We start from the raw sequence: 22,518 nt of genomic DNA, 5'->3' as shown, positions 1-22,518 counted from the left end.
CTCTGCATCACACACACACACACACAATTTATATATATATATATATATATATATATATATATATATATTCCTGAGGCCATCCTGTCTCATGCTGATGAAGTACATGCTCTAGTATATATTGTTTTTAAGTTTTTTTTTTGAAAAGCAGATTCACAAAGAGCAGGAGAGAGAGAGAGAGATTCTCCATCTGTTGGTTTACTCCCCACGTTGCCACAACAGCCGGAGCTGAGCTGATCTGAGGCCAGGAGTCAGGAGCTTCTTCTACATTTCCCATGCAGGTGCAGGGTCCCAAGGCTTCGGTCCATCCTTCACTGCTTTCCTAGGCAATAAGCAGGGAGCTGGATGGGAAGTGGAGCAGCCAGGACATGAACCAGTACCCATATGGGATGCCAGCACATGCAAGGCAAAGATTTAGCAGCACGGTGCAGAGGAAGAAATGACTCCAAGCTACATTATCAGAAAATCTCAGAATATCAGAACTAACTGTGTATCCTAAAAGATTCTCCAGAGAGACTATCCAAAGAAACAGAAGTCTTGAGTGCTCTGGATTTTGCGATATCAGTGCCTGAAATGAGATGGGGAGACCTGCATCTTCCAGTTCTGAAGGAAGGTGGAACCATAGTTGGAATCGCCCAGCCAAGCTGTGAAGGCAGAACGTTTTCAAACAGTTTCGAATGTTTCCCTCCTGTGCGCCCCTCCCCGGGAAGCCACCAGAGCACATGCTTCGGCAGCGTGAGACAGGATGGTCTCAGGAATGAAAAGGTGCCCCACAGAAGGTAATGTGGCATATTCACTTAGAACGGGGGAGAAAGCAAGATTATCTCAACTGATACAGAAAAAGCTTTTAAACAAAATCCAACACCTTTTCATAATTAAAAAAAACAACTAGAACTATAAGGGAACCCTGTGAGAGGCTGAATGTTTTCTCCCAAAGAAAGGAATAAGAGATGCTGGCTTTTTAGAATATATATACATATTTATATATAATTTATTTTATATTTTATATAATTATATGTAATTTATATATTTTTATAAAATATATATTTTAGAATATATGTGTATTTTTAGAATATACATATATTCTAAAGGCAAAGTTAGATCTTTTATTATAATTTTTTTTAAAATAATGATTACATGGTTGATCAGGATGGGAAGGATTGAGATCTAGCGAAAATTGGGTGAACTCATTGCTTCCAAATTCATGACTTTCCACACACCCCAGTACCCAGGGATGAGGAACTGTCACCTCATATCAACCCAGAGTCTCAAATTGTGCATATCCCGAGGGTTCTGTCCAAGTGGTTTGGATAGTTGTGAAATGCTGCCGATTTCACTGATCTGAGGATGATGTCACCCTCCCAATGTCCATTGGCTGACATGGTAAAGCCTCAAGTCTCCATTCACCAAATTTTTTGCTGTCATCCTTTGACTGGGTTAGTCGTCCAGTTTGTTCTGTTCTGCTCTAGTACCAAATGAGTTGCCATAGTCTCCTTTTCCAACAGGACCTGTGTCCACTGTTCTGCCTTTTTTTAAAAAAAAAAAATTTATTCATTTTATTACAGCCAGATATACACAGAGGAGGAGAGACAGAGAGGAAGATCTTCTGTCCGATGATTCACTCCCCAAGTGGCTGCAATGGCTGGAATTGTGCCCATCCGAAGCCAGGAACCTGGAACTTCTTCTGGGTCTCCCACGCGGGTGCAGTGTCCCAATGCATTGGGCCGTCCTCAACTGCTTTCCCAGGCCACAAGCAGGGAGCTGGATGGGAAGTGAAGCTGCTGGGATTAGAACCGTGTTCTGCCTTTTTTTTTAATCATATGATCTAGCTGTTCCACTTCTAGGTATCTGAAAGATTTGAAAACATTCTTGTGTCTGTGTGTTCATTGCAGCACTGTTTATAATAGCCCAAAGATGGAAACAACCCAAAGGCCATGAGGAGGTGAATGGGTAAACAGCCATAAAAAGGAATAAAGTTCTATTACTTGCTGCAGTATAGAGATGGACCTTGAAAGCTTGAGGCTGTGCGAAACCAGCCAGACACAAAAGGACCAATCCTATGACACCACAGGTATGAAAGATCGAGATCGGACACATTCGTGGAAAGTAAAGCAGAGACTGCTAGGGACAGCAGTTTCAGAGGGCGTTTGAGAGATAGTGGACTTGTCAATTAAACCAACATAAAGTTGTAGAGATTTAAAAAGATAGTGGTGATACCATGCATGTACTTGGATGTCACTGAACTGTATCCTTTAATGGTCAAACTGGAAAACTTAGTTAGATCTGCGTTTATTTCCTGCGATAATCCACTTATTGAATGAAGAGGAAGACAGAAGATCCAGGAAGCAGAGCACCTAACCAGAAGACCCGGAATTATGGGAGAAGCAGGTTGCAGCTGGCCCAGGCACTGTTGTCTCTGTTTGAACAAGGAGGTGAAGAGTTCCCTGAAGGATGGGAAAAGCCAAAGAAACCAAAATGGATATGCTAATACATTTGGAATACTTCCTCAGTTCTATCAACGGGTTACATAAAATTCTCCACAAGAGAAAATTACCCACCTTCGGTATGTATATGCAGTAAATAGAATTTCTTAAACCACCAAATGAGCTGAGTATAGATTATTGTCAGGGGAAGGAGAAGTATGTTTAGTCGGGCAAGATCTCAACACCCAGGTTCTGAGGTAGCAAGGAAGCCTTTTGAAATGTCAACTGAAAGAAGGAAAAAAGGCCAGTGCAAGCCCACTCATTAGAAAAGTGAAGATAAAAACCAAAGGGAACAGCTTGAAAAAAGTAAGAGATAGGGGGGATCTGGGGGTCCCATTTGATTTAAAATATACCTTTACCACTTTCTAAAAAATACTGAACCAACAACACTGGAGCTCATGTCCTGCCAGCACAGGAACTCTGTTAGCCCAAGGGCCTGGCTCTCTGCCAGCTGGCTAACCTGTTTCAGTGTTGATTCTGGACCCATTATCCCACTTGCTGTTGCTAACTGAAGGTAAAAGTAGTTATGGGGAGTCGGAGAAGGGACCAAGGAGTGTCACAGTGGACAGAGCATTCATAGAGGTGGGTTCCCATTGGTGCAGTCTCATATCTGCCTTCTCACCAACTGAGAATTCTAAGCAATAGAATTCATCCACTCAAAAGGTCTTGATTCTTTTATTTTTGAAGATTTACTTATTTTTATTGCATCAGGTCTACAGAGAGGAGGAGAGACAGAGAGGAAGATCTTCCGTCTGATGATTCACTCCCCAACTGGCTGCAGTGGCTAGAGTTGTGCCAATCCGAACCAGGAGTTCGGAGCCTCTTCGGGGTCTCCTACGTGGGTGCAGGGTCTAAAGGCTTTGGGCCATTCTCAATTGCTTTCCCAGCCCACAAGCAGGGAGCTGGATGGGAAATAGGGCCATCAAGACACAAACTGATGGGATCCTGGTGCGTTCAAGGTGAGGACTTTAGCTGCCAGGCTACTGCACCGGGCCCAAGAGGTCTTGATTCTTTGGTGCAACACCGTTGTGGGAAATGGCAAGTCCAGGTAGCCGTATCTATTGACAAGTTGTTACAGCATTTTGCTTGATCAGTTGAGATTAACTCCACATCAGCGAGTTCACCAGACAAGGGTGCAGGAAAGGAATGCAAAAATATTTTCTGAAGCTTTGCCAAGAAAATCTTAATGTCTTGCCACCTATTGAAAGACTGAACCTATGTGTAATCTCTGATGCACGAGAAAAAATGAATTGCTGAACAAGATTGTAAAGAATAGGTCACTTTTCTGAAAACAAAATTAGTAAGCAAATCATGTAGGATGTGGCAAAAGTCTGGAAAGATTGTCTCCTTAGTTAATAGCAATTACCTCTGGAAATGAGCTTGAAGATGAATTGGAAGGGAAGTTTTCACTGCTTTTCTAGTCTTCCAAATGTTGAAAAATTTCCATCAGTGCCATTATGTGTGTTTATAATGGGAAACACCAACCAATGAGCTCTGGGAGTCCAGGAAACGGGGAGCCAGTGGCAGAGCTCTAGGAGAGCCAGGATCTCAGGTCTGGCACTGATTGGCTCTCTACACCTGGGCTGGCACCTCCCCTCTCTGGATGGAGGCCAGACAAGTGCGTGTGGTTGTGGGTGAAGGGTGTGACCATGCAGGGCCCCTCCAGAGTAGTCAGTTCTGTGTGGGAAAGTTGTTGACATTTTCATTGGGGAAAAAATAAGGCAATGTAGGAAGTAGCATGAAAGCCAGACTCTGAAATGCCTACCTAGGAAGGGTCACTGGGAAGGGCTCTTGCACATGTCCAGTGGGCTAGCCTCCTGCTCCTGCCCTGAGGTAGAACCCTTGACCTGGTGGCCTTGGGTTAGCCATGCATGTCCTGTGCAAGGTGGGAGGAGCTGAGCCCTGGTGCCTGAATCTCAGTGTTCCGAAGGGCAGAACTGGGCATAGGTCCCAACTCACCTGTGACTCACCTCCCAGGAAGACGCCAGAGCAGGGGAGCCCTGGGAAGCAGGCTTCCGGCTGAATGCAGCCAATGGCCAGAGGTTGTCTCCGTGGAGAATCAGCTGCCCCTCCCTGGAAGGGCTAAGCCCTGGGGCTAGTGGGAAACGGCAGAGAGGAGACTTGACCTGGTAGACAGGTCTTTGTATTGGCAGTTCTCCAGGATGGAAAAGGGTGAAATCACAGAGTGATTTCAGAGAATGGACTTGTGATGATATTGAAAGGGAATTCAGAGATCCTCCCTGGAATCAGAACACATACACCATGCTTATCATGTAGTTTCTATGCAGCTCAGGGAGTGGAGTTCCTATGCAACTTAAGTTGTGCAGTCCCTTTTAAAAGTTTCCAGGGGAGCCCAGCAGTGTGGCCTAGCAGCTAAAGTCCTCGCACCGAAAGTGCTGGGATCCCATATGGGCGCCAGTTCTAATCCCAGCAGCTCCACTTCCCATCCAGCTCCCTGCTTGTGGCCTGGGAAAGCAGTTGAGGACAGCCCAGATCCTTGGGACCCTGCACCTGTGTGCGAGACTTGGAGGAGGTTCCTGGCTCCTGGCTTCGGATTGGCGCAGCACCGGCCGTTGCGCTCACTTGGGGAGTGAATCATTGGACAGAAGATCTTCCTCTCTGTCTCTCCTCCTCTCTGTATATCTGCCTTTCCAATAAAAATAAATAAATCTTAAAAAAAAAAAGTTTCCAGGGTCCGCAGGGCAGGGCCATCCAGGAGCCAGTGGACACAGCCAGGTTTGGTAATCCACATCCGGCAGTTAATCAGTAACCGGAAGGTCCTGAAGCCAGCTCCTAGCCAGCTGAACTGGGAGCTTGAACTCAAGCTGCTTTGGAAGCCAAAACGAGTAGATGACAGGTCATTCCTGACTCAGACGGCCTCTGGGCAAGTCAGGATTGCCCTTCAGGTCAGAAGGACCATGCAGAGGAGAGAGGACAGAACGGTGCTCAAGGGTGCTCCCCAGGACTTGAGCTGAGACCCAGAGTTTTTTGGTAAGAAACGCAGCTGGAGTAGGGCACTTATCTGCTGGCGTGTTGGACTGCTGATGGGCTGGTTACCTAACCCCTTGCTAGCTATGTTTACTTTGCCTTTGTTGTCTCCTTTTTCCTCCTTCCTTTTCTTCCTTCTTTTCTGTTTCCTAACCTCTTTCCTTCCAGCCAGCTCTGCCTTCTCGGCTCCTAAACTTGCTGTTTTCTTACTTCCCTGCTGCTTTTATTCCTTCTTTTACTAATTTCCTAGATTCCTCCTGAAGTTCCAGGTCACCAGCTTTGGGGTTGCACTGCCTGGATTCATATCCCAGTTGTGTCATTTTCTGTCTCTGTGTCTCCACAGCTTGATTTCCTCCTCTTCAAAACAAAAATCGGGAGAGCTTCTAAGCTGTAGCAATATAGGAACCAAATAAAACTTGAACGGGGCAGGTGAGTAAATGAATACCTTGCAGTGAAGACAGGAGCAACCACAGAGGCACAAGGATTGGAGCAAGAGCAGCCAGGGCTAGCAAGTCCCTGGAGAGACTTCCAGGGAAGAGCAATGAGAACAGAGAAGGTTATCCAAGAACTAGTTTGACTGAAGCAGAGTGTGGGGAGGTGTCCATAAAGTTCATGGTCAATATATGAAAAAGTTACACATATAAAAAAAAAAAGTTACACATAGATTTCAAAATAATTTGCCTGAAATTTAACGTATCTTTTCATCCTGTTTTTCTACAAATTTCTTGAAGTACCCTAGTGTAAGTTCAGATACAAGGAGAGAACTAGAAACAGATAGATTTGGTAGCTGTGAAGTGTAGTTGATGAAACCATTAAGCTGGTTGTGATCAGTTAAAGAGTAAGAATAGACAGGGCTGCCAGGACTGAGCCTGCAGGCATGTAGGCAGGTCAGTGGTTAAGCCTGAAAGGGGAGGAGCCAGTGGAAGTGAGGCAGAAAGAACAGTCAGTGAGCTGGAAGGTAAACCAAGGGTTCCTGAAGCTGAGCAAGTCAAGTGAGTGGCAGACCCTTCAGAGAAGTTGAGTTAGACCTGGATGAATTCTCCCCAGGCCGGGACTTGTGGAAGCCTCTGCTCCTCTGTCTCATTGGAGTGTTGGGATGGAAGCCTATTGGGAATAGGTTCAGGAGAGACCAGGGGAAGGAGTGGAGGCAGAGTCCAGACCACTAAAGTGAAATGGAACAGCATCTGGATGGGTGTGAGGTCCAGCTAAAGTAGCCTTTTGTGGGTTTTTAGGTTAATACTGTCACTATTATTTTGCTGTTATGAATAATGCTGCCAACTGAAGGCCCCATCATGCTCTTGTTATTGAAAAGGAATGTCCTTGTCCTGAGTATGTGTTTTGTCAACATGACATCCTGCTGATCTGTGTATTGGTTCAACATTTCTGTTGTTTTCAAATATTGAAGATGCCGATCTTGTTCACTAGAGTTTTCTTGGGACAACCTCTCCAGATGCCTTGCTTTCAGAGTCCACAGAGAACCACCAAGACCACTGGGCTCAGTTCCCTGTCTCACCAACCTCCTCAGTCCTAGCCCTATGAGTCTCTCCTCTGTGATGTCCTATAGCCACACAGAAAGTACCAGAAAGGAAGCATTGTGTTAGACCTGTTAGCACTTGCCCATTTCTCAGAAGCCCTTGAGAAGTGGAAGGACCACCATGAGTACTAAGGATTCTTCTGGGCAGCAAGGCCTCCAGGAGCCATGGTGCACCTGGGACCTTGTTTCTTAGCAGCAGAGCTCTGGACCAACTAGAAACAGTGGGCCAGACCCTTTGAAGGGCCAGCAAGGAGGGGCCTCAAGGACCAAATGCGCAGGAGTAGTCTAAGACCAAGTCCAGCCACACCGAGCTGGAGACTTGAGCTCTAGGTTTCTCTTTCTCTCTCTCTCTCTCTCTCTCTCTCTCTCTCTCTCTCTCTTTAAGATTGATTCATTTTTATTGGAAAGTCAGATTTATACAGAGAAAGAAAGACAGAGATAAAGATCTTCCATCCTTTGGTTCACTCCCCCAAATGACCACAATGGCTGGAGCTGAACCTATCTGAAGTCAGGAGCAAAGAGTTTCTTCCAGGTCTCCCAACAGGTGTAGGATCCCAAGGCATTTGGCTGTCCTTGACTGCTTTCCCAGGCCACAGGCAGGGAGCTGGATGGGAAGTGGCACAGCTGAGATATGAACCAGCATCTCTGTGGGACATGCTGCCACTTGCAGGTGGAGGAATAGCCTGTTGAACTACCTTGCCAACTTCTCCCCACCACAAGGTTTTTCTTGAAACATCTGCAGGTCCTTGGTGTCCAAGGGCTCTTGGCTTCTCTGGCTGACGACTCAGGTACCTCTTCTTCAGTCCCAGGTAGTCAACATGGGGCCTAGGTAGACCCTGGGGGTCATATTTTCTTGCAGACCCCCATCTACATACATTGCTGTGCACACAGAGAAATTTACCATTGGTACCAATAAGAACACAGCATGTCATACCTGTATATGGGATTCCACACACATATTAATAGACACTATACTCATCTGCAGTCACATGTCAACACCCACATGTGCACATTGACACATGTTCATTAACATACATTAAAAACACACCGACACTGCAAAGAGACACAGCAAAGCATACCCATGTACAAACGCTGAGAAGTATAGTGACGCACACAGGGACACATCAGCAATGTGGTCACAGGGTCACCCATGTGCAGCCTTTGCTGCACAGACATGAATTCCCAAAGTACACAGCTGTAGACACAAAGGAACACTGAAATACAGCAGTGTACAAAACACAAGCACATGTAACACACACATCCTGAATCATGTGGTCTCATGCAGTCTAGCAAGCCCGAGTCTGCAGAGCTCTCCTGAGGCCATTGCCTGCTCCCTCCAACCCCTCTCCACCCAGGGGACTGAGGTTTTCTCGCCCCCTCCCTGTGCTGATGGACTGCACATGACACTGACCAGCCCCTCCTTGCTGCAGTGCCGGGAGTTCCGCACTCTGTGCTGGGGCCAGCCCGGCACCAGGCAGACACTTCAGCCCTTGTTGGGAGAACAGAGAGGCTCTCTTGTCCACTGCACGTCCTCAGCCCCAACTGCCAGTTTTCTCTGGACGTCTCTCCTCAGGCTTAGCAGGTAAGTGAGGTCAGCACAGGGTCATCAGGTCAGTCCAGGACCAGGGAGGCACGGCCCCATGGGTGCCAGCTGAACCCAAGCCTTTCTGGACCTGGCCACTTGGCAGCTCATTTAGGACTTGGTGGGGCAGGGTTATCACTTTCTCAGTTCCCAAGAGACCATAGGGTGGTACCTCCAGGACCCCTGTTTGTAAGGATGGGAAGTCTACCCAGAAAGAGTGGCTCGCAGGAGTCTTACCTCCTTGACTATTCCCCATCCTTAATGAGACTCTGCCCGGGTAGGACACACCTCTGACTCTTTGTCTGCACCCTTCCTGAGATACATAGTGGGAAGGACTGTGTGTCCAGGGGACATCATTTATTCTCATATCCATACCAGAATTGTGTCTTCGGGGTAGGAGCGTGGCACCTGGTTTGTGGCAGATGCATGGTGTTGGGAAGGCGGGGAGAGCAGCCATGCCTGAGGACCCAATGGAGGAAGCTGCCCCTCCCCTCCCCAGCTTTCTCCTGTGTGCTCCTCCCTGTGTCCCCAGAACCTACCCCATCACAGCTGCAGAATGGCCTCTAGCCCAACCAAGACCCCCAGCACCCAGGTGAGTGGTTCTTGGTCTCCTACTCTTGACTGGCAGAGGCAATTACTTCTTCCCAGGGCAGTAAAATGCCATTGAGACATGGACTGACTTTGGGGGGCTATTCTGAACCCAAGGTCTGGGTGGAGAGAGGGGCCACAGGACCGACAAAGAGAAACTCTTAGCAGAGAAATCAAGAAGAGGAGACTTTAGAAAGTAGATGGGGTAGAAAAGTCTTGGGGTTCATTGTGTAGACCCCTAAATCTGAGGCCCAGCCCAATTATCTTGGAGACCTTGGACAGTCCCTCTGTGTCCCAGCTTCCTCCCCCTCAGGATTGGCACAACAGTCAGCAGGCTCCAGAGGCTGTTGTAAGAAGCTGTGAGATGGTGGATAAGTGAATGGGGGAGGGTGGGAAGGGTGTAAAGAGATCAAGGAGGCAGTGGTGCTAAGGGGATCAGGGAGGGGAAAGGGAGGGGGCCTGCTTATCCCTCTCCGCTCTTTGTTTAAATGTCTTCAGTCTACAGGGGCCAGTGGAAACATTAACCTGGGACCCTCAGCCAACCCAAAGTGAGTTCTGATCTCTCAAACTACTTTTGCTTCCTGGGCTTCCCTCAGACCTGGCTCGCTCTCCTTGCCTTGGCAACAAAATCCCAAGTTCTCTGGTCTGGCATTCAAGACCCTATGCCTTCTGTGCTCAGGGACCCTCTCCTGGCTCTTGCCCATGCATGGTTCTCTACCTGGAATGTCCCCAGACACCTGCCCGGTTAGCAATTCCTCACCCTCAGGCCCTTGATGCAGTGAAGACCTGCCCATGCAATGTGTCTTGTGTTGTATTTTCTCCTTCTTCCTTGTGGTTAACTCTGGACCCCTGGCGGGGAGGGAGAGTCTTGGAGGTGCCCATTTGGCTGGGAGCAAGTGACTTTCCTAGGTGTGACTCCTAGAAGGCCCCCTACACCTTCCAGCTCCAAAGCCAAAAAGAACTCTAGCTCACACAGAGCAAAGACCATTTGGGAAGACCCAAGGAATGGGGCAGTAGTCACAGCGAGGTCTCTGGGCCTGCAAACACGACCCATGTCCTTCTCTTGTTCTCCTTCTCTTGTCCACCAGTGCCCGGCCCACAGACTTCGACTTCCTCAGGGTCATTGGTAAAGGGAACTATGGGAAGGTGAGTAAGGGAGAAGGGCATAGGTGGGGACTAGGTCTCCCATCCTTCACCTCCCCAGCCTGCTGCGGCATGTGTAGAATGGAAGCAGGCTGTGAACACGAGAGCCAGGGTCCACAGCTTGCCTTGGTGCTTCTGCTCAGGTGCTGCTGGCCAAGCGCAAGTCAGACGGGATGTTCTACGCCGTCAAAGTGCTGCAGAAGAAGTCCATCCTGCAGAACAAGGAGGTGCCAGTGCCGTCCCTCATCTGGGCTCTCACCTCTGAGGGGTCCAAGGACCTGGGTCACAGGTGGTCTCAGCAGGCAGACAGACGGTGGCCCTTCCCAAGGCAGGCCGGCCATGCTGCATGCCCCAGAACACTGTAATTCTCTCCTTTCCCCTGAGAGCTTCACGGCCTCTCGTGACAACCCATCTATGCTGTGTTGGTGCCAAGACTTCCATCTGTGCAATGTGGGAGCTGCACCATTCATTCTCCAAAGGCCCTGCAGGTCAAGGCCACATGGATTTCTTTCTTTCTTTCTTTTTTTTTAAGATTGATTTTATTTATTTATTTTTATTGGAAAGGCAGATACACAGAGAGAAGCAGAGACAGAGAAAAAGATCTTCTCTCCACTGGTTCACTCCCCAAGTAGCCACAATGACTGGAGCTGAGTCAATCTGAAGTCAGGAGCCAGGAGCCTCCTCCAGTTCTTCCACATGGTTACAGGGTCCCAAGGCCCTTCCTCTATTGCTTTCCTGTGTCACAAGCAGGGGGCCGCATCGGAAGCAGAGCAGCTGGGACATGAATCGGTGCCAATATGGGATCCCAACTCATGCAAGGAGAGCTTTTTAGCCACTAGGCCATCATGCTGGGCCAAAGCCACCTGGATTTCTACCTAGATGCCTTGAGTTCCTAGAATATCTGACCCCATGTGGAGAATACACAGAAAGAAAGGTTTGGCTATCAAGGCAGGGGGGTTGAAAGAAGATCAGTAGTGTTAGCCAGGACATCATGGGGGTAGGAAGGGCACGTCTTCCCAAGAGCAGTGGCCTTGTAGCCAGCCTTGGCTGTAGGATTCTCCTGGTTTGAAAAGAGGATGGGATGTGTGAGTGAGGGAAGCCACAGGAGCAAAGGTGGAAATGTGTGTAAAGGTGAATAGTGCAGCCCCACCTCTTTGTTTTTTGTTTGTTTTGGAAACGTATGAAGAATATATGCTTTGCTTTTTGCCTTAGGAGGCAGCAGTTTCTTTTTTTTTTTTTTATAATCCATTTTATTGTATTGTTGTTGACAATCTTTACATAGTTAACTATAGTTGAAGGAAAATCAAGAAAGAGAAGAAAAAAAAAAAAAGGTTCAGGGGGATAGGGAGGTGGGCAATGCTATTATGTCCATATTGTTTCCATCATGTATCTGAGGTAAAAGGGGATATTGAGGGAGAAGCCCCACCCGGTTTCCCGCCCACCCCAAGTCCCGGATGTGGGGCATGCTCTGAGATATGTGCTCAAGTGGAGTTAATAGTTCTCCAGTTATGAGTCACTGCCAGTTTCGCTCGATGAGGTGGTCCACTGATTGATATGGTCCATCATGAAGTCTCCATTTGTCCCATATTTCGCTGAGGCAGCAGTTTCTAATCCAGGGACTGGCTAAAGATGAGAAGGGCACCGAGCCCGGGGCCTAGCCCTGTAGGCAAGGGTGGGAGAGAGTCCTAGGCTGGCCAGCCCGGGGTGGTAAAGCCACATGGAGCATGACATGGCCCCACCCTCTGTCTGTGTGACCCTACAGCAGGGCCACATCATGGCTGAGCGCAACGTGCTGCTCAAAAACGTGCGGCATCCCTTCCTCGTGGGCCTGCGCTACTCCTTCCAGACCCCAGAGAAGCTCTATTTCGTGCTCGACTATGTCAATGGCGGAGAGGTGAGTGGCCCTGCAAGGTAGGGGTGGGGGGAAGGAGGCCTCCCCAGGAGCTGTCCATCCCTTCCATGCCCACTGCGTGCCAAGTTATGGGATGGTCTCACCTTGACCTGAAGACAGACCCACTGTGTAGCTGAAGCAGCTTAGGCTCAAGAGGTGACTCGCTTGTTCTCAGCCACCCCGCCTGTCCCTGGTGGAGCTGGGTTTGCTTGACTTGCCAAAGGCTGCCAACAGGAAAAGGTCAATGTGAAGAGTTGCTCAGTGCTCCAGGTTTGCAGGGCTCCCATTTGGACACCACGAGCTACAAGCTAGAGATAGTCAGGCCCTGTGCACCGCCAGGTGACCCTGACATGGCTGGGGACAAGCAGGGCTCCCTCAGGACATCACAATTCAGTGATTCCAGGGCTAACCAGGTGCCAGAGGGTTTTTTTTGTTTTGTTTTGTTTTGTCTTTTGTTGTTGTTGTTGTTGTTTTATCCTGTGTCCCAAAGTCAAGGGCTTTCCAGGTCAGAAGAAAAGGACAGAGCAAATGGTCCACAGACAGACCCAGCCTAGTTCCTCATGGTAGCCATAACCAGGCTCACTGGGTTGGAGGGCAGGCACAGCTTTGAACCACCCAACACCTAACCAATGCTCAGCCCATCGGGTGCTGCATGGCCCTGGGCCAGTCCCAGTTTTCCCATTCATGAAACTGGCAAAACTGTTGCTACCTTGAAGTTTATTAGGAGTCTATGAGATAAGAGATGTGGAAGGGCCCGGAACATAACAGGTGTTTGGTCAGTGCTAACTAATCTGGCCTCCTGCTGATACTCTGGCTACTCCCACCAAACTAGGGAACTGGGCCAGCCCACCACTCTGGCCAGAAGTACCCTGCAGCTCAGGGTGGGACAACTATGCCAGCCAGAGCCCCAGAAGACCTCTCACACACTTCTTCCTTCCCCCAGCTCTTCTTCCACCTGCAGCGAGAGCACCGATTCCTAGAGCCGCGGGCGAGGTTCTACGCTGCCGAGGTGGCCAGCGCCATTGGCTACCTGCACTCTCTCAACATCATTTATAGGTGAGCCCTGCTGGAGCTCAGAGCCTCCCCAGGCCCTTCTTATTCCCACAGCCGTGGGATGTGTGGACCCCTGGATCCTGATGAAATCCCAGTGAGCTTGCTCCTTTGAGCTGGGGCCGGGAGGAGGGCGGTCCCACAGTTGGGCTGGAACTGGAGCTCTTCCTTCCTAGAGCCAGGTGCCTGGCCTCACCGGGTGTGGTGTCTGTGTCTGTAGGAGCCTCCATGATTAATCTTCCCTCCAGGATCCTGAGTTCCCAGATATCCAGCTAAATGTTAAGACATCACAAACTCTATTGTGTTTTGTTTTGTTTCTGCAGAGATCTGAAACCAGAGAACATTCTCTTGGACTGCCAGGTTGGTGTGTGTGTGTTTGTGTGTGTGTGTGTGTGTGTGTGTGTGTGTATGGCTACACGTGCAAGTTGTGTATTCATGAATCTGCATTCATGGGTGTGTATACATCCTACATGTGTCCAAATGGTGGTAGTTGCATTTCAATTTATCTGTACATGTGTGCCTGTGTGAATATATACACATGTGTGCACTGCATGCACAAGAAGTCATGTGTACATGTATGTGTGCAAGGTTTATGTGTGGCAGGGGCAGAGTCAGGTGAAGGGTGGTCAATGTTTGAGACTGAGCTCCCTGGAAACAGACTGGGAGGCAAAGCAGTAAGTGTAGATTCTTCCAAGGACCGAGCCTTTAAGGAATAGAAGAAGATAGGACTAAACAAAGAAAGGAACTGGCCTGCATTATGGTTGCCTCAGCTAATCTTTTAGGAACAAGTAAGCTTGGGTGGCCCAAGTTCGGATGACCCTTTAGGATTTGTCCCAAATTGAGGCAAGGAGGCAGGGCCTTTGTGTCCCTGCAGCAGCCAGTCATTGGCTGTGGCTTGGCTCCAGGGCATAGCTTAGATTGAGACCTGTATCCCACCAATGGGAGGATGGGCTTGGCAGCTGTGAAAGGGGATGAAAGCAGAGCTCACAGTACCTTCTCACTGCACCTGCCTCCTGCCTGGCTATGGCAGGGTGCGGGCTGCTTGGAGTGCCCAGCCCCATTGTCCAGCAGGACCAGGCTGGAGCTACCACTATGGTAAGGATGGGTCTGCAGTGAGCTTACAGCACCTAGGGACACGCCATGTTCCCAGGTATACCTTGAGCGGCTTCCAGCCTATGCTGGACGTTAGAACCTCCAGCTGCTCCCCTGGGCTGTGGCAGGCTGTGCTTCTCTATTCTTAGGGTCTTAGATCTTCCTTCTGCCCCCGCCGTCCCTCACCTGCAGGGACACGTGGTGCTGACAGATTTCGGCCTCTGCAAGGAAGGTGTGGAGCCCGAGGAGACCACATCCACATTCTGCGGCACCCCCGAGGTAAGTGGAGGTGATAGGCTACACGTGATGCAGGCCTCATCTCTGATCAGAGCTGACTGAGAGGGCTCCATCGCTCCATTCAAGCACTTCCCCGAGCTGGTTGAGCACTGAGCACTGATTTTCCCATCTGTGTAATGGGGTCACCAGCTCCCGGGAGTGCTGGGAACTGATCAGCTAGCTGCTGGAGAAGCTCTTCAGTGGAGCCATCTAGCCAACAGAAATGCAAACCGCACACACAATTTACAAGTGTCCAGCAGTTGCCTTTGTACAGTCAGAGATGACATCTATTTTAATCATATATTTTATTAATCCAGGATATCTAATCTTATTTGGACACACAAATGGCTGAAATAGCTTGTTCCCCTGAGTCTTGGAAGTCTGGTGTGTCCTTTATGCCGACAGCCCGTTTCCATTTGGCCTAGCCACATTTCAAGTGCTCAATAGCCACATGTGGCTGCTGGTTGCTGATTTGGCAACAGCACTGCCCTACAGGTACAAAGCACAAACCCACCTCCCTCTTCCAGCCCCTGAGCACCTAGAGGGCTCAAGTTTGTCAGTTTCAGCAGTAATTCACACACATCTGTCTGTCCTGCAGCCTTGGGATTAAAATCTTTCTTTGGATTCCTACCCATCTTAGAGTTTGGAGCTGAAGCGGACTTAGACTTGGGGTTGGGAGAGAGGGCTGAGGCTGCTGAACTGGGTGTGGGACAGGATTTGGTTGCCCTGTTTTTCTCCATGTGCTTGAAAACCTGGCTTTTGGGTCCCAGCTGGGCTTCCTCAAGGTGCTAGCAGGACAGCTGGTGGACAGCTGACTGCTCTGAGCAACAGATGCTGTGATGAGCTGACCGCTATGCAGAGCTGCTTCCTCTCTCCTCCCGTCCGACTGCTGCCAAAGCCTGACAGCCCAGCCATCTCTTCCTCGGACACTGCCAAGACCAGGGAGTGGGGGATCTGCAACTCTGGCTCATGAAGGAGACACGTTCCTCGCACATCATTTCTCCCATGATTTGGCCTTGGCCATGGGGTCAGGGGACACAACGAGGGTCATGTGGTTGCTCCCTGCATTCAAGGTGCTGCACCTGTGACACACATTTTCCAGGTCAGGTTCTGTATCCGCCTTCTACAGAGGAGGAAACCGAGGTTCTGGCTAAGTGACCTGCCTGACACCGCACACTGAATAGGCTCTGGTCTGAGTGGTTCGCTGGCCTTCTGCAGGCCCTCATGGCTTACACTTTATCTGTAGTCTGCCCACTGCTCTGTGAGAGGACTGCAGGGACTCCCCATTCCAATGACACTGGATAACTTGACGCAATCAGAAGAAGGCACCCCTTCTAGACAAACCGATTGGAAAAATCACCCCATGTAACCAAACAGTAACGTGGCAGACACCCTATTGGACTATGGTTATGGTTTGGTGAGTGCAATGCACCCAGAATTTCAGTCCCCTCCACTTAAAAAAAGTGTATTCATTTGTGGGATGGACAAATACTCATCTATTAGTTCATTCCTCAAATGGCCAGGATGAGGCTTGGCTGAAGCTGAGAGCTAGAAACTCAATCTGGTTCTCCTATGTAGGTGGCAGAAACCCAATTACTTAAAGCATGACTGCTGTCTCCCAGAATCTGCATTGGTAGGAAAGTGGGGAGTCAGGAGATAGAATCAGGTGTCAAGCCCAGGCGCTTCAATATGGGACTCAGGTGCCTCAACCAGCATCTTAGCTGCTAGGTCATGTTCACCCTTGTGGTCACTTTATCCCTTTGGCTGGTACTTGTGTGTGGTACATGTGCAGCTGTACAGAGCAGTTCCATGTGATCTGATCTCCCAGTGTCCCCAGCACACAACAGAGGGTCCTGCACAGGGCAAGCATGTGGTGAGTGGCTGCTGGATGAACCTGCAGGCAGCTCTCTGCCTGTCACAGCAAATGCAACCCCTGACCATCTTCTTCTCCAGGTGCCTTGTCTGCAGAGGTAGCAATTAAGACTGTAGTTCCCTTCAAACAAGTGTGTTTCTCCTAACAGTACCTGGCTCCCGAGGTGCTTCGTAAAGAGCCTTATGATCGGGCTGTGGACTGGTGGTGTTTGGGGGCAGTCCTCTATGAGATGCTGCACGGCCTGGTGAGTGGGCTCTGCTGCCAATAGGCACTTGTGTTTCTGGGATGAGCTGAGGCGGGGCTCCCCTTTTTGGAAGCTTTACACAAAACTAAACCATCCACCTCTGTGCTGCATCCAAAAGATGAAGCCACGGTGAATGTGAGAATTACCTATTTTTTAAAAGATTTATTTATTTTTATTGCAAAATCAGATATACAGAGAGAGGAGGAGAGACAGGAGGATCTTCCTTCCACTGATTCACTTCCCATGTGGGAATGGCTGGAGCTGAGCCAATCCAAAGCCAGGAGTCAGGAACTTCTTCTGGGTCTCCCACACAGGTGCAGGGTCCCAAGACTTTTGGCCATCCTCGACTGCTTTCCCAGGCCACAAACAAGCAGCTGGATAAGAAGTGGGGCTGCTGGAACATGAACAGGTGCCCATATGGGATCTCAGAAGTGACAAGTCGAGGACTTTAGCTGCTAGGCCACTGCACCGGGCCTGAGAATTACCTATTTTTTCCCAGCAATGTTAGCATAGCACTTTAGAGTTTATAACATACTGTCTTACCTTGGTTGCCTCACAACAGCATTTGGCCTTGCAGAAAATGGAGTTGTTCTTATTTTTCAGAGGGAGAAATTGAGCCAAGAGAGGTCACAATGCTGATAGCTCTAGATATAATCTTGGGCCTGACTGCCTTCCCGGCCTTGGAGCCTTGGGAGAAATGCCAGTCTCTCTGGATGGTTGCTGAGCACAAAGTTGTGGTACTCACTGAATGAGGAGAGGTGGGATGGGGGTCCTACAGCAGGGTCCTTGAGCCTGGCTATGGTGGGGACAGCTCCCTCCAGGGTGCAGGAAGTCTGGAGCGCCTGTCTTTGTGAGCCACTGTCCCAAACCCGGGTCTGGCTGAGTCTTCCCAGCTATGCAACTTGTCCCAAGACGCCCTGAGACCCACTGGTGCATGGATGACCCTCCAGCTTTTCTCCCTTTGTCTCTCTAGCCGCCATTCTATAGCCAAGATGTGACCCAGATGTACGACAACATTCTGCACCAGCCACTGCAGATACCTGGGGGCCGGACAGTGGCCGCCTGTGACCTCCTGCAAGGCCTTCTCTGCAAAGACCAGAGGCAGCGGTTGGGCTCCAAAGCTGACTTTGTAGGTGACCTGCCAGCCGACAGGGAACTGGTGCCTGTCAGGGGCTCCCCGCTTCCTACACACATGGCTCAGAGCACAGTGAACTGCGTCTGGCTGCACTTGAAAGCCAGGCTGCTAACAGTGTCCATCTGGAAACTCAGTACTGCCACTAGCTGGCAACTTTAGTTTTTCAGTGTGTTTTCTTTTCTTTTCTTTTTCTTTTTTTTTTTTGGAAGACAAAGAGACAAGCAGGCAGAGAGCTTCTATTTGCTGCTCATTTTCCTAAATTCCCCCACCCCATGGCTGGGTCAGACCAAAGCCAGGAGCCCAGAACTCCAACTGGGTGTTGTACATGGGTACCAGCTACCCAGGTTCTTGTGCCTCCCAGGACGCACATTAGCAGGAACCGGATTAGAAGCAGAAGAGCTGATACACAGAGCAAACACTGTGATAAGGGCTGAAGGCATCCACACATCCCGAATGTCTGCCCGCTGATAGTTTTCTTTCATTCTTTAAGTTAGTCACTATTTACTGAGTACCTGCTGTGTACCAGACACTGAGCAAGGTGCTGGGGATTCAATCCACTGGATCTTTGCAGTTACGAAGCTCAAGGTTAGGAGGCAACAAAGAGAAAATGTCATATGCAATTATCACACAGTGTGACAAGTAACAGGATGGAAATAAACAAGGAAAATCCAGCTCAACTCTGGTCAGTCTGGCCATTTGGGGAGTGAACCAGAGGATGGAAGACCACTCCCTCCATCCCTCTCTCTCTTACTTTCTGTAACTCTTTCAAATAAATGAAATCATTTTTTTAAGATTTATCAATTTTTATTTGAAAAATTTTTAGAGAGGAGAGACGGAGAGAGAAAAACATCTTCCATCTGCTGGTTCATTCCCCAAATGGCTGTAATGGCCAGAGATGAGTTGATCTGAAGCCTGGAGCCAGGAGCTTCTTTCAGGTCTCCCACACAGGTGCAAGGTCCCGGGTACTTGAGCCATTCTTCACTGTTCTTCTCCCAGATGCATTAGTGGGGAGCTGATTAGAAGTGGAGCAGCCAGGACACAAACTGGTGCACATATGAGATGTTGGAACTTGGAAGTGGAGGATTAGCCTGTTGAGCCATAATGCCAATCCCTAAAAAAAAAAAAAAATCTTTTTTCAAAAAAGAAGAAAAAAAGATGAAACAACAACAACAAAAACACAACAAAAAAGAAGGAGTAGTGAATCATGCCCAGGCCTGAGTACTAAATTGTGGGTCTTGGAATCTGCAGGTTTTGAGGGGCTTGATTTTTTAAACCTTGTTTAGGCATTGGTCTACTTCTCTGGAGACTCAGAATGAGGCAGAGCTGGTGAAGAGGTCCTCAAACTTCCCTGGGGTTCCTCCTCCCAAGCCCAAAACAGGCCCCTCTTGCCGTGCTGGTGGCCATGCCTCCATGTCCAGTGCAGTGGAGGAAGTCAACACTCCGGAGAAAGGCCTGGGGTTCTGCATGATGGCACAGGCGAGAGGCTGCAGGAAACCTGCCAGCTAGCCCAGCACATCACTTTGCAGTTGGAGCTGCAGAGGGTGTGGAGGTGGGGGTGGGAGTGCCCTTGGGAAGGCCCTTCTGATCAGTACCTTCTCGCAACAGCTCGAGATTCAGAACCACGTGTTCTTCAGCCCCATCAACTGGGATGACTTGTACCATAAGAGGCTGACGCCACCCTTCAACCCCAATGTGGTAAGAGATCGCAGCCTTTAGCATGCAGGATTCCCAGGGCTGGCAGGAACCCATCGTCTGTGGAGATTGCAATGTTGAAGGTCCACGAGACTCAAGGATCTGTCCACAAAGCCGCACGGGCAGCTTGAGCAGAACTGGTTCTCGAACACACACGTGCTGACTGCTGGCTGAGCCAGTCCGCCACTCCTTCCTTTTAGCACCAGGAACGCTCCTGGCAGGTCCTTTTACAGCCTCTAAAGTCACGCACACCCAGGCAGAGCCAAGCCCCACTGAAACATTTTTACCTTTTTCTATGTTTAGAATTTTTCCTGATAACAAAAATGACACTGTTCTTTGTGGGAAGTGGGTAAAACAGAAATTAAAAGCAGTAGTGGAGAATTGCTGTTGGCAGATTTCCTCCCAGCCTTTTTTTCATATGTGTTTTTATATTGTTGGAGTCCTTCCTTTCTTCAGCTAAAACAATCGTATTATTTGCTCATAGCATACAGAAGTTTAGCGTTTTGGTGGTTGTATAACCACCTTTTCTTTTTTTATTTATTCATTTTATTTGAAAGTGAGAGAGAGAAATCTCCAAACCATACTACTCAAATGCCTGCAACAGCCACCTGGCCTCTTAAAAGTTCTCATGTGCCTGGTCAGCAGCAGTTGATGACCCTAAATTACCTCACTCACATGTCTGGGAGTTGCCAGGCTGGCATGGCACATAGGGTCCCTTGCATGAGCCTCTTGCCCTCCAGTAACCTAGCTGGGACTTATTCACATGATGGCTTCAGGGTTCCAAGCGCAGAGAAAGACACTTGTCCATGTGCAGGTTTCAAGCCTTTGCTATTGGCACATTTAATAGCATCCCATTGGCCAAAGCTGCCCACCCCTGTGGGAGGGGTAAGGGAACAGGCCTGTGCCCTCTCCCCAGGTGGGAGCTGGAAGATGTGCCACTCAAGACCTCCTCCAGAAGCACCTAAGCAGCTCCTGGTCATCTCTGCTGCGTGGCCCTGTTCTCGCTTCCCCACGGCCACCTGCTTTGTGCTTCTCGCCCACAGCATGGCAGCTCCTGTCTTAAAGCTCCAGGAGTGATGCCTAGTGACACGTTGACTGACTGGCTGGTGTGAGGGTTGGTATGGGGTAGGCTGGATGCCTAAGGATTAGAGCCACAGGGATTAAATGAGGCATGTAAATGCACGAGAATGCTGTCAGTGTGGAGGCCCGGAGGCTCCCAGAAGGGCAATAGGAACTTTTTTTTTTTAAACCATTGGCTAATGCTGAGAAATGAAGTACACTTCTCATCCTCCTGCTTCTGCTTGGTCTGCAGACCATGTGGAAGTTAGGGTGGGCTTCAAGAGTGGCCAGGGGGCTGCGGGTTAACCCTCCACTCTGCCTGGGTTTCAGGCTCACCTCTGCTTCTGTTCCAGCCTCTTGTAATGCACACCCTGTGAGGCAGCAGTTGATAGTGAAAGTACTTGGGGCTCGGCCACCCACGTGGGAGACTCAGATGCAAGTCCCGACTCCTCTTGACTTTGGCCTGCTTCATCCTAGCTGTTGCAGGCATGGGGGAGTGAACCAGCAAATGGAAGATCTCTCTCTCTCTCTCTTTCACACACACACACACACACACACACACACACAAAACCTGTCTCTCAAAAAATATAAACTTTCTTTAAAATAGGGGAAAAAAGAGGGGATGTGGACATGCCCCCCAACACCTCCTTTCCAGTTCTGACCCCAGGGTTCCTGTCTCAGCCTTGCCTTGTTTTAACAGGCAGGACCTGCTGACCTGAAACACTTTGACCCGGAGTTCACCCAGGAAGCTGTGTCCAAGTCCATTGGCTGCACCCCTGACAATGTGGCCAGCAGCTCTGGGGCCTCAAATGCCTTCCTGGGATTTTCCTACGCGCCAGAGGATGACAATGACACCTTACACTGCTGAAGTGATGCGCCTGTGAAAGCACGGAGGTCGGCTGGCATGAGTAAGGAACGGCTCAGAGAAACACAGGCTTTCTGTCCAACAGCACTGGGTGGCCCAGGGGCTGGCGAGAGGTCCCCCAATACTCGGCAGCATCCCGTGTTCCTGCTCTGCCCTCTTCGGCAAACAGCGTCCTATTCTAGGGTGGCTGCGTCATCACAAGATGGTTCCTGGGGCTCTAGCTCCCAGTGTTGTGTTTTGGGTGGGAAATGGAAGAAAGAGAGAGAGCAAAATGGCACCTTTAAAGATCTTTCCCAGAAGTCTCCCTCCCCCAGTGATCTCCCAGGTACCCACTCCCCCCGAGATGGAGCCTGGCGGTGTGGCTTACTGGTTGGACGCAGGGCTAGCTCTCATAGTAAAGGGATTCTGACCCTGGAGGAGGAGAGCATGCCAAGTAGGCAGCCAGCACTCTTCACTAGGGAGCCTCTTGGTGTTTGGATTTTGCCCTCAAGGCATAAAACACTAGAGATGTGACAACCCTAGAGGGTGTTGCCTGTTAGTGTCTTTATTGTGGGCAGCACTGGAATGCGTTACTGGGTTTGGCTGCCTGGCATCTGAACTCTTTCCTAATTTCAGAGAAACTCTGCTGATCTCTTGAGCCCTGATGAAGGGCAGTAACTGTCTCCACTTCAAGTCACTGGAATGCTTGAGACTAACTTTCTCAGGCTCCTGAAACTGTGGGGCCAGGTATGTGGCCCAGGGTGCCACCTGCACTGACCTGTGTGATTCAAGGGAAGGACTAGGATGTTCTTTCCAGCAGTAGCTGTACTGACTTCCTGGTGTAGGACAACAGTGGCAGCAACGGCCGCCACGTTTCCTCTACAGAGCAGTGCTGCCGCACCAATACATAAAGCCTCCAGCCACATTCTCCGGCTTTCCCAATGATTCCAAGGGCTTCTGATCCCTTCAACACACTCCTATTCTTGCTTCACTGGCCGCAGTTTCTGAGTGTCTGCCCATCCTACACCAGTTTTTGTGCAGCACTCT

At 49.5% G+C, this 22,518-nt stretch overlaps 1 protein-coding gene across 9 annotated transcripts; it reads left to right on the top strand.

Moving 5' to 3' along the window:
• Positions 1-5,263: 5,263 nt before the first annotated feature.
• SGK2 (serum/glucocorticoid regulated kinase 2) lies at positions 5,264-22,021 on the top strand. Of its 9 annotated transcripts, none has more exons than XM_058679671.1 (14): positions 5,268-5,471; positions 8,433-8,584; positions 9,117-9,176; positions 9,671-9,720; positions 10,261-10,318; positions 10,459-10,542; positions 12,078-12,209; positions 13,168-13,262; positions 13,580-13,616; positions 14,541-14,627; positions 16,646-16,741; positions 17,715-17,870; positions 19,482-19,571; positions 21,328-22,021. In XM_058679671.1, exons 3-14 carry the CDS (start codon positions 9,141-9,143, stop codon positions 21,493-21,495), a joined length of 1,089 nt encoding a protein of 362 aa, XP_058535654.1. In that variant the 5' UTR covers positions 5,268-5,471; positions 8,433-8,584; positions 9,117-9,140; the 3' UTR covers positions 21,496-22,021. The 9 variants fall into 9 exon arrangements, with proteins under 9 accessions (XP_058535656.1, XP_058535654.1, XP_058535655.1 ...); XM_058679672.1 differs by having other exon boundaries at positions 5,272-5,471; positions 13,150-13,262; positions 21,309-21,448; XM_058679667.1 differs by having other exon boundaries at positions 5,279-5,471; positions 13,150-13,262.
• Positions 22,022-22,518: the final 497 nt, after the last annotated feature.

The sequence above is a fragment of the Ochotona princeps genome, chromosome 22 (genome assembly GCF_030435755.1).
Source record: "Ochotona princeps isolate mOchPri1 chromosome 22, mOchPri1.hap1, whole genome shotgun sequence".
NCBI classification, from domain to species: Eukaryota; Metazoa; Chordata; class Mammalia; order Lagomorpha; family Ochotonidae; genus Ochotona; species Ochotona princeps.
This window is presented reverse-complemented; position numbering and strand designations above follow the sequence as displayed.

Bases quoted from the DNA above. Each gene is read 5' to 3' on its own strand.
- SGK2 (XM_058679667.1), top strand. From the start codon at position 9,141: ATGGCCTCTAGCCCAACCAAGACCCCCAGCACCCAG. The intron at 12,210-13,149 runs GTGAGTGGCCCT...TCCTTCCCCCAG, and splicing joins ACTATGTCAATGGCGGAGAG to CTCTTCTTCCACCTGCAGCG. The intron at 19,572-21,327 runs GTAAGAGATCGC...TTGTTTTAACAG, and splicing joins CACCCTTCAACCCCAATGTG to GCAGGACCTGCTGACCTGAA.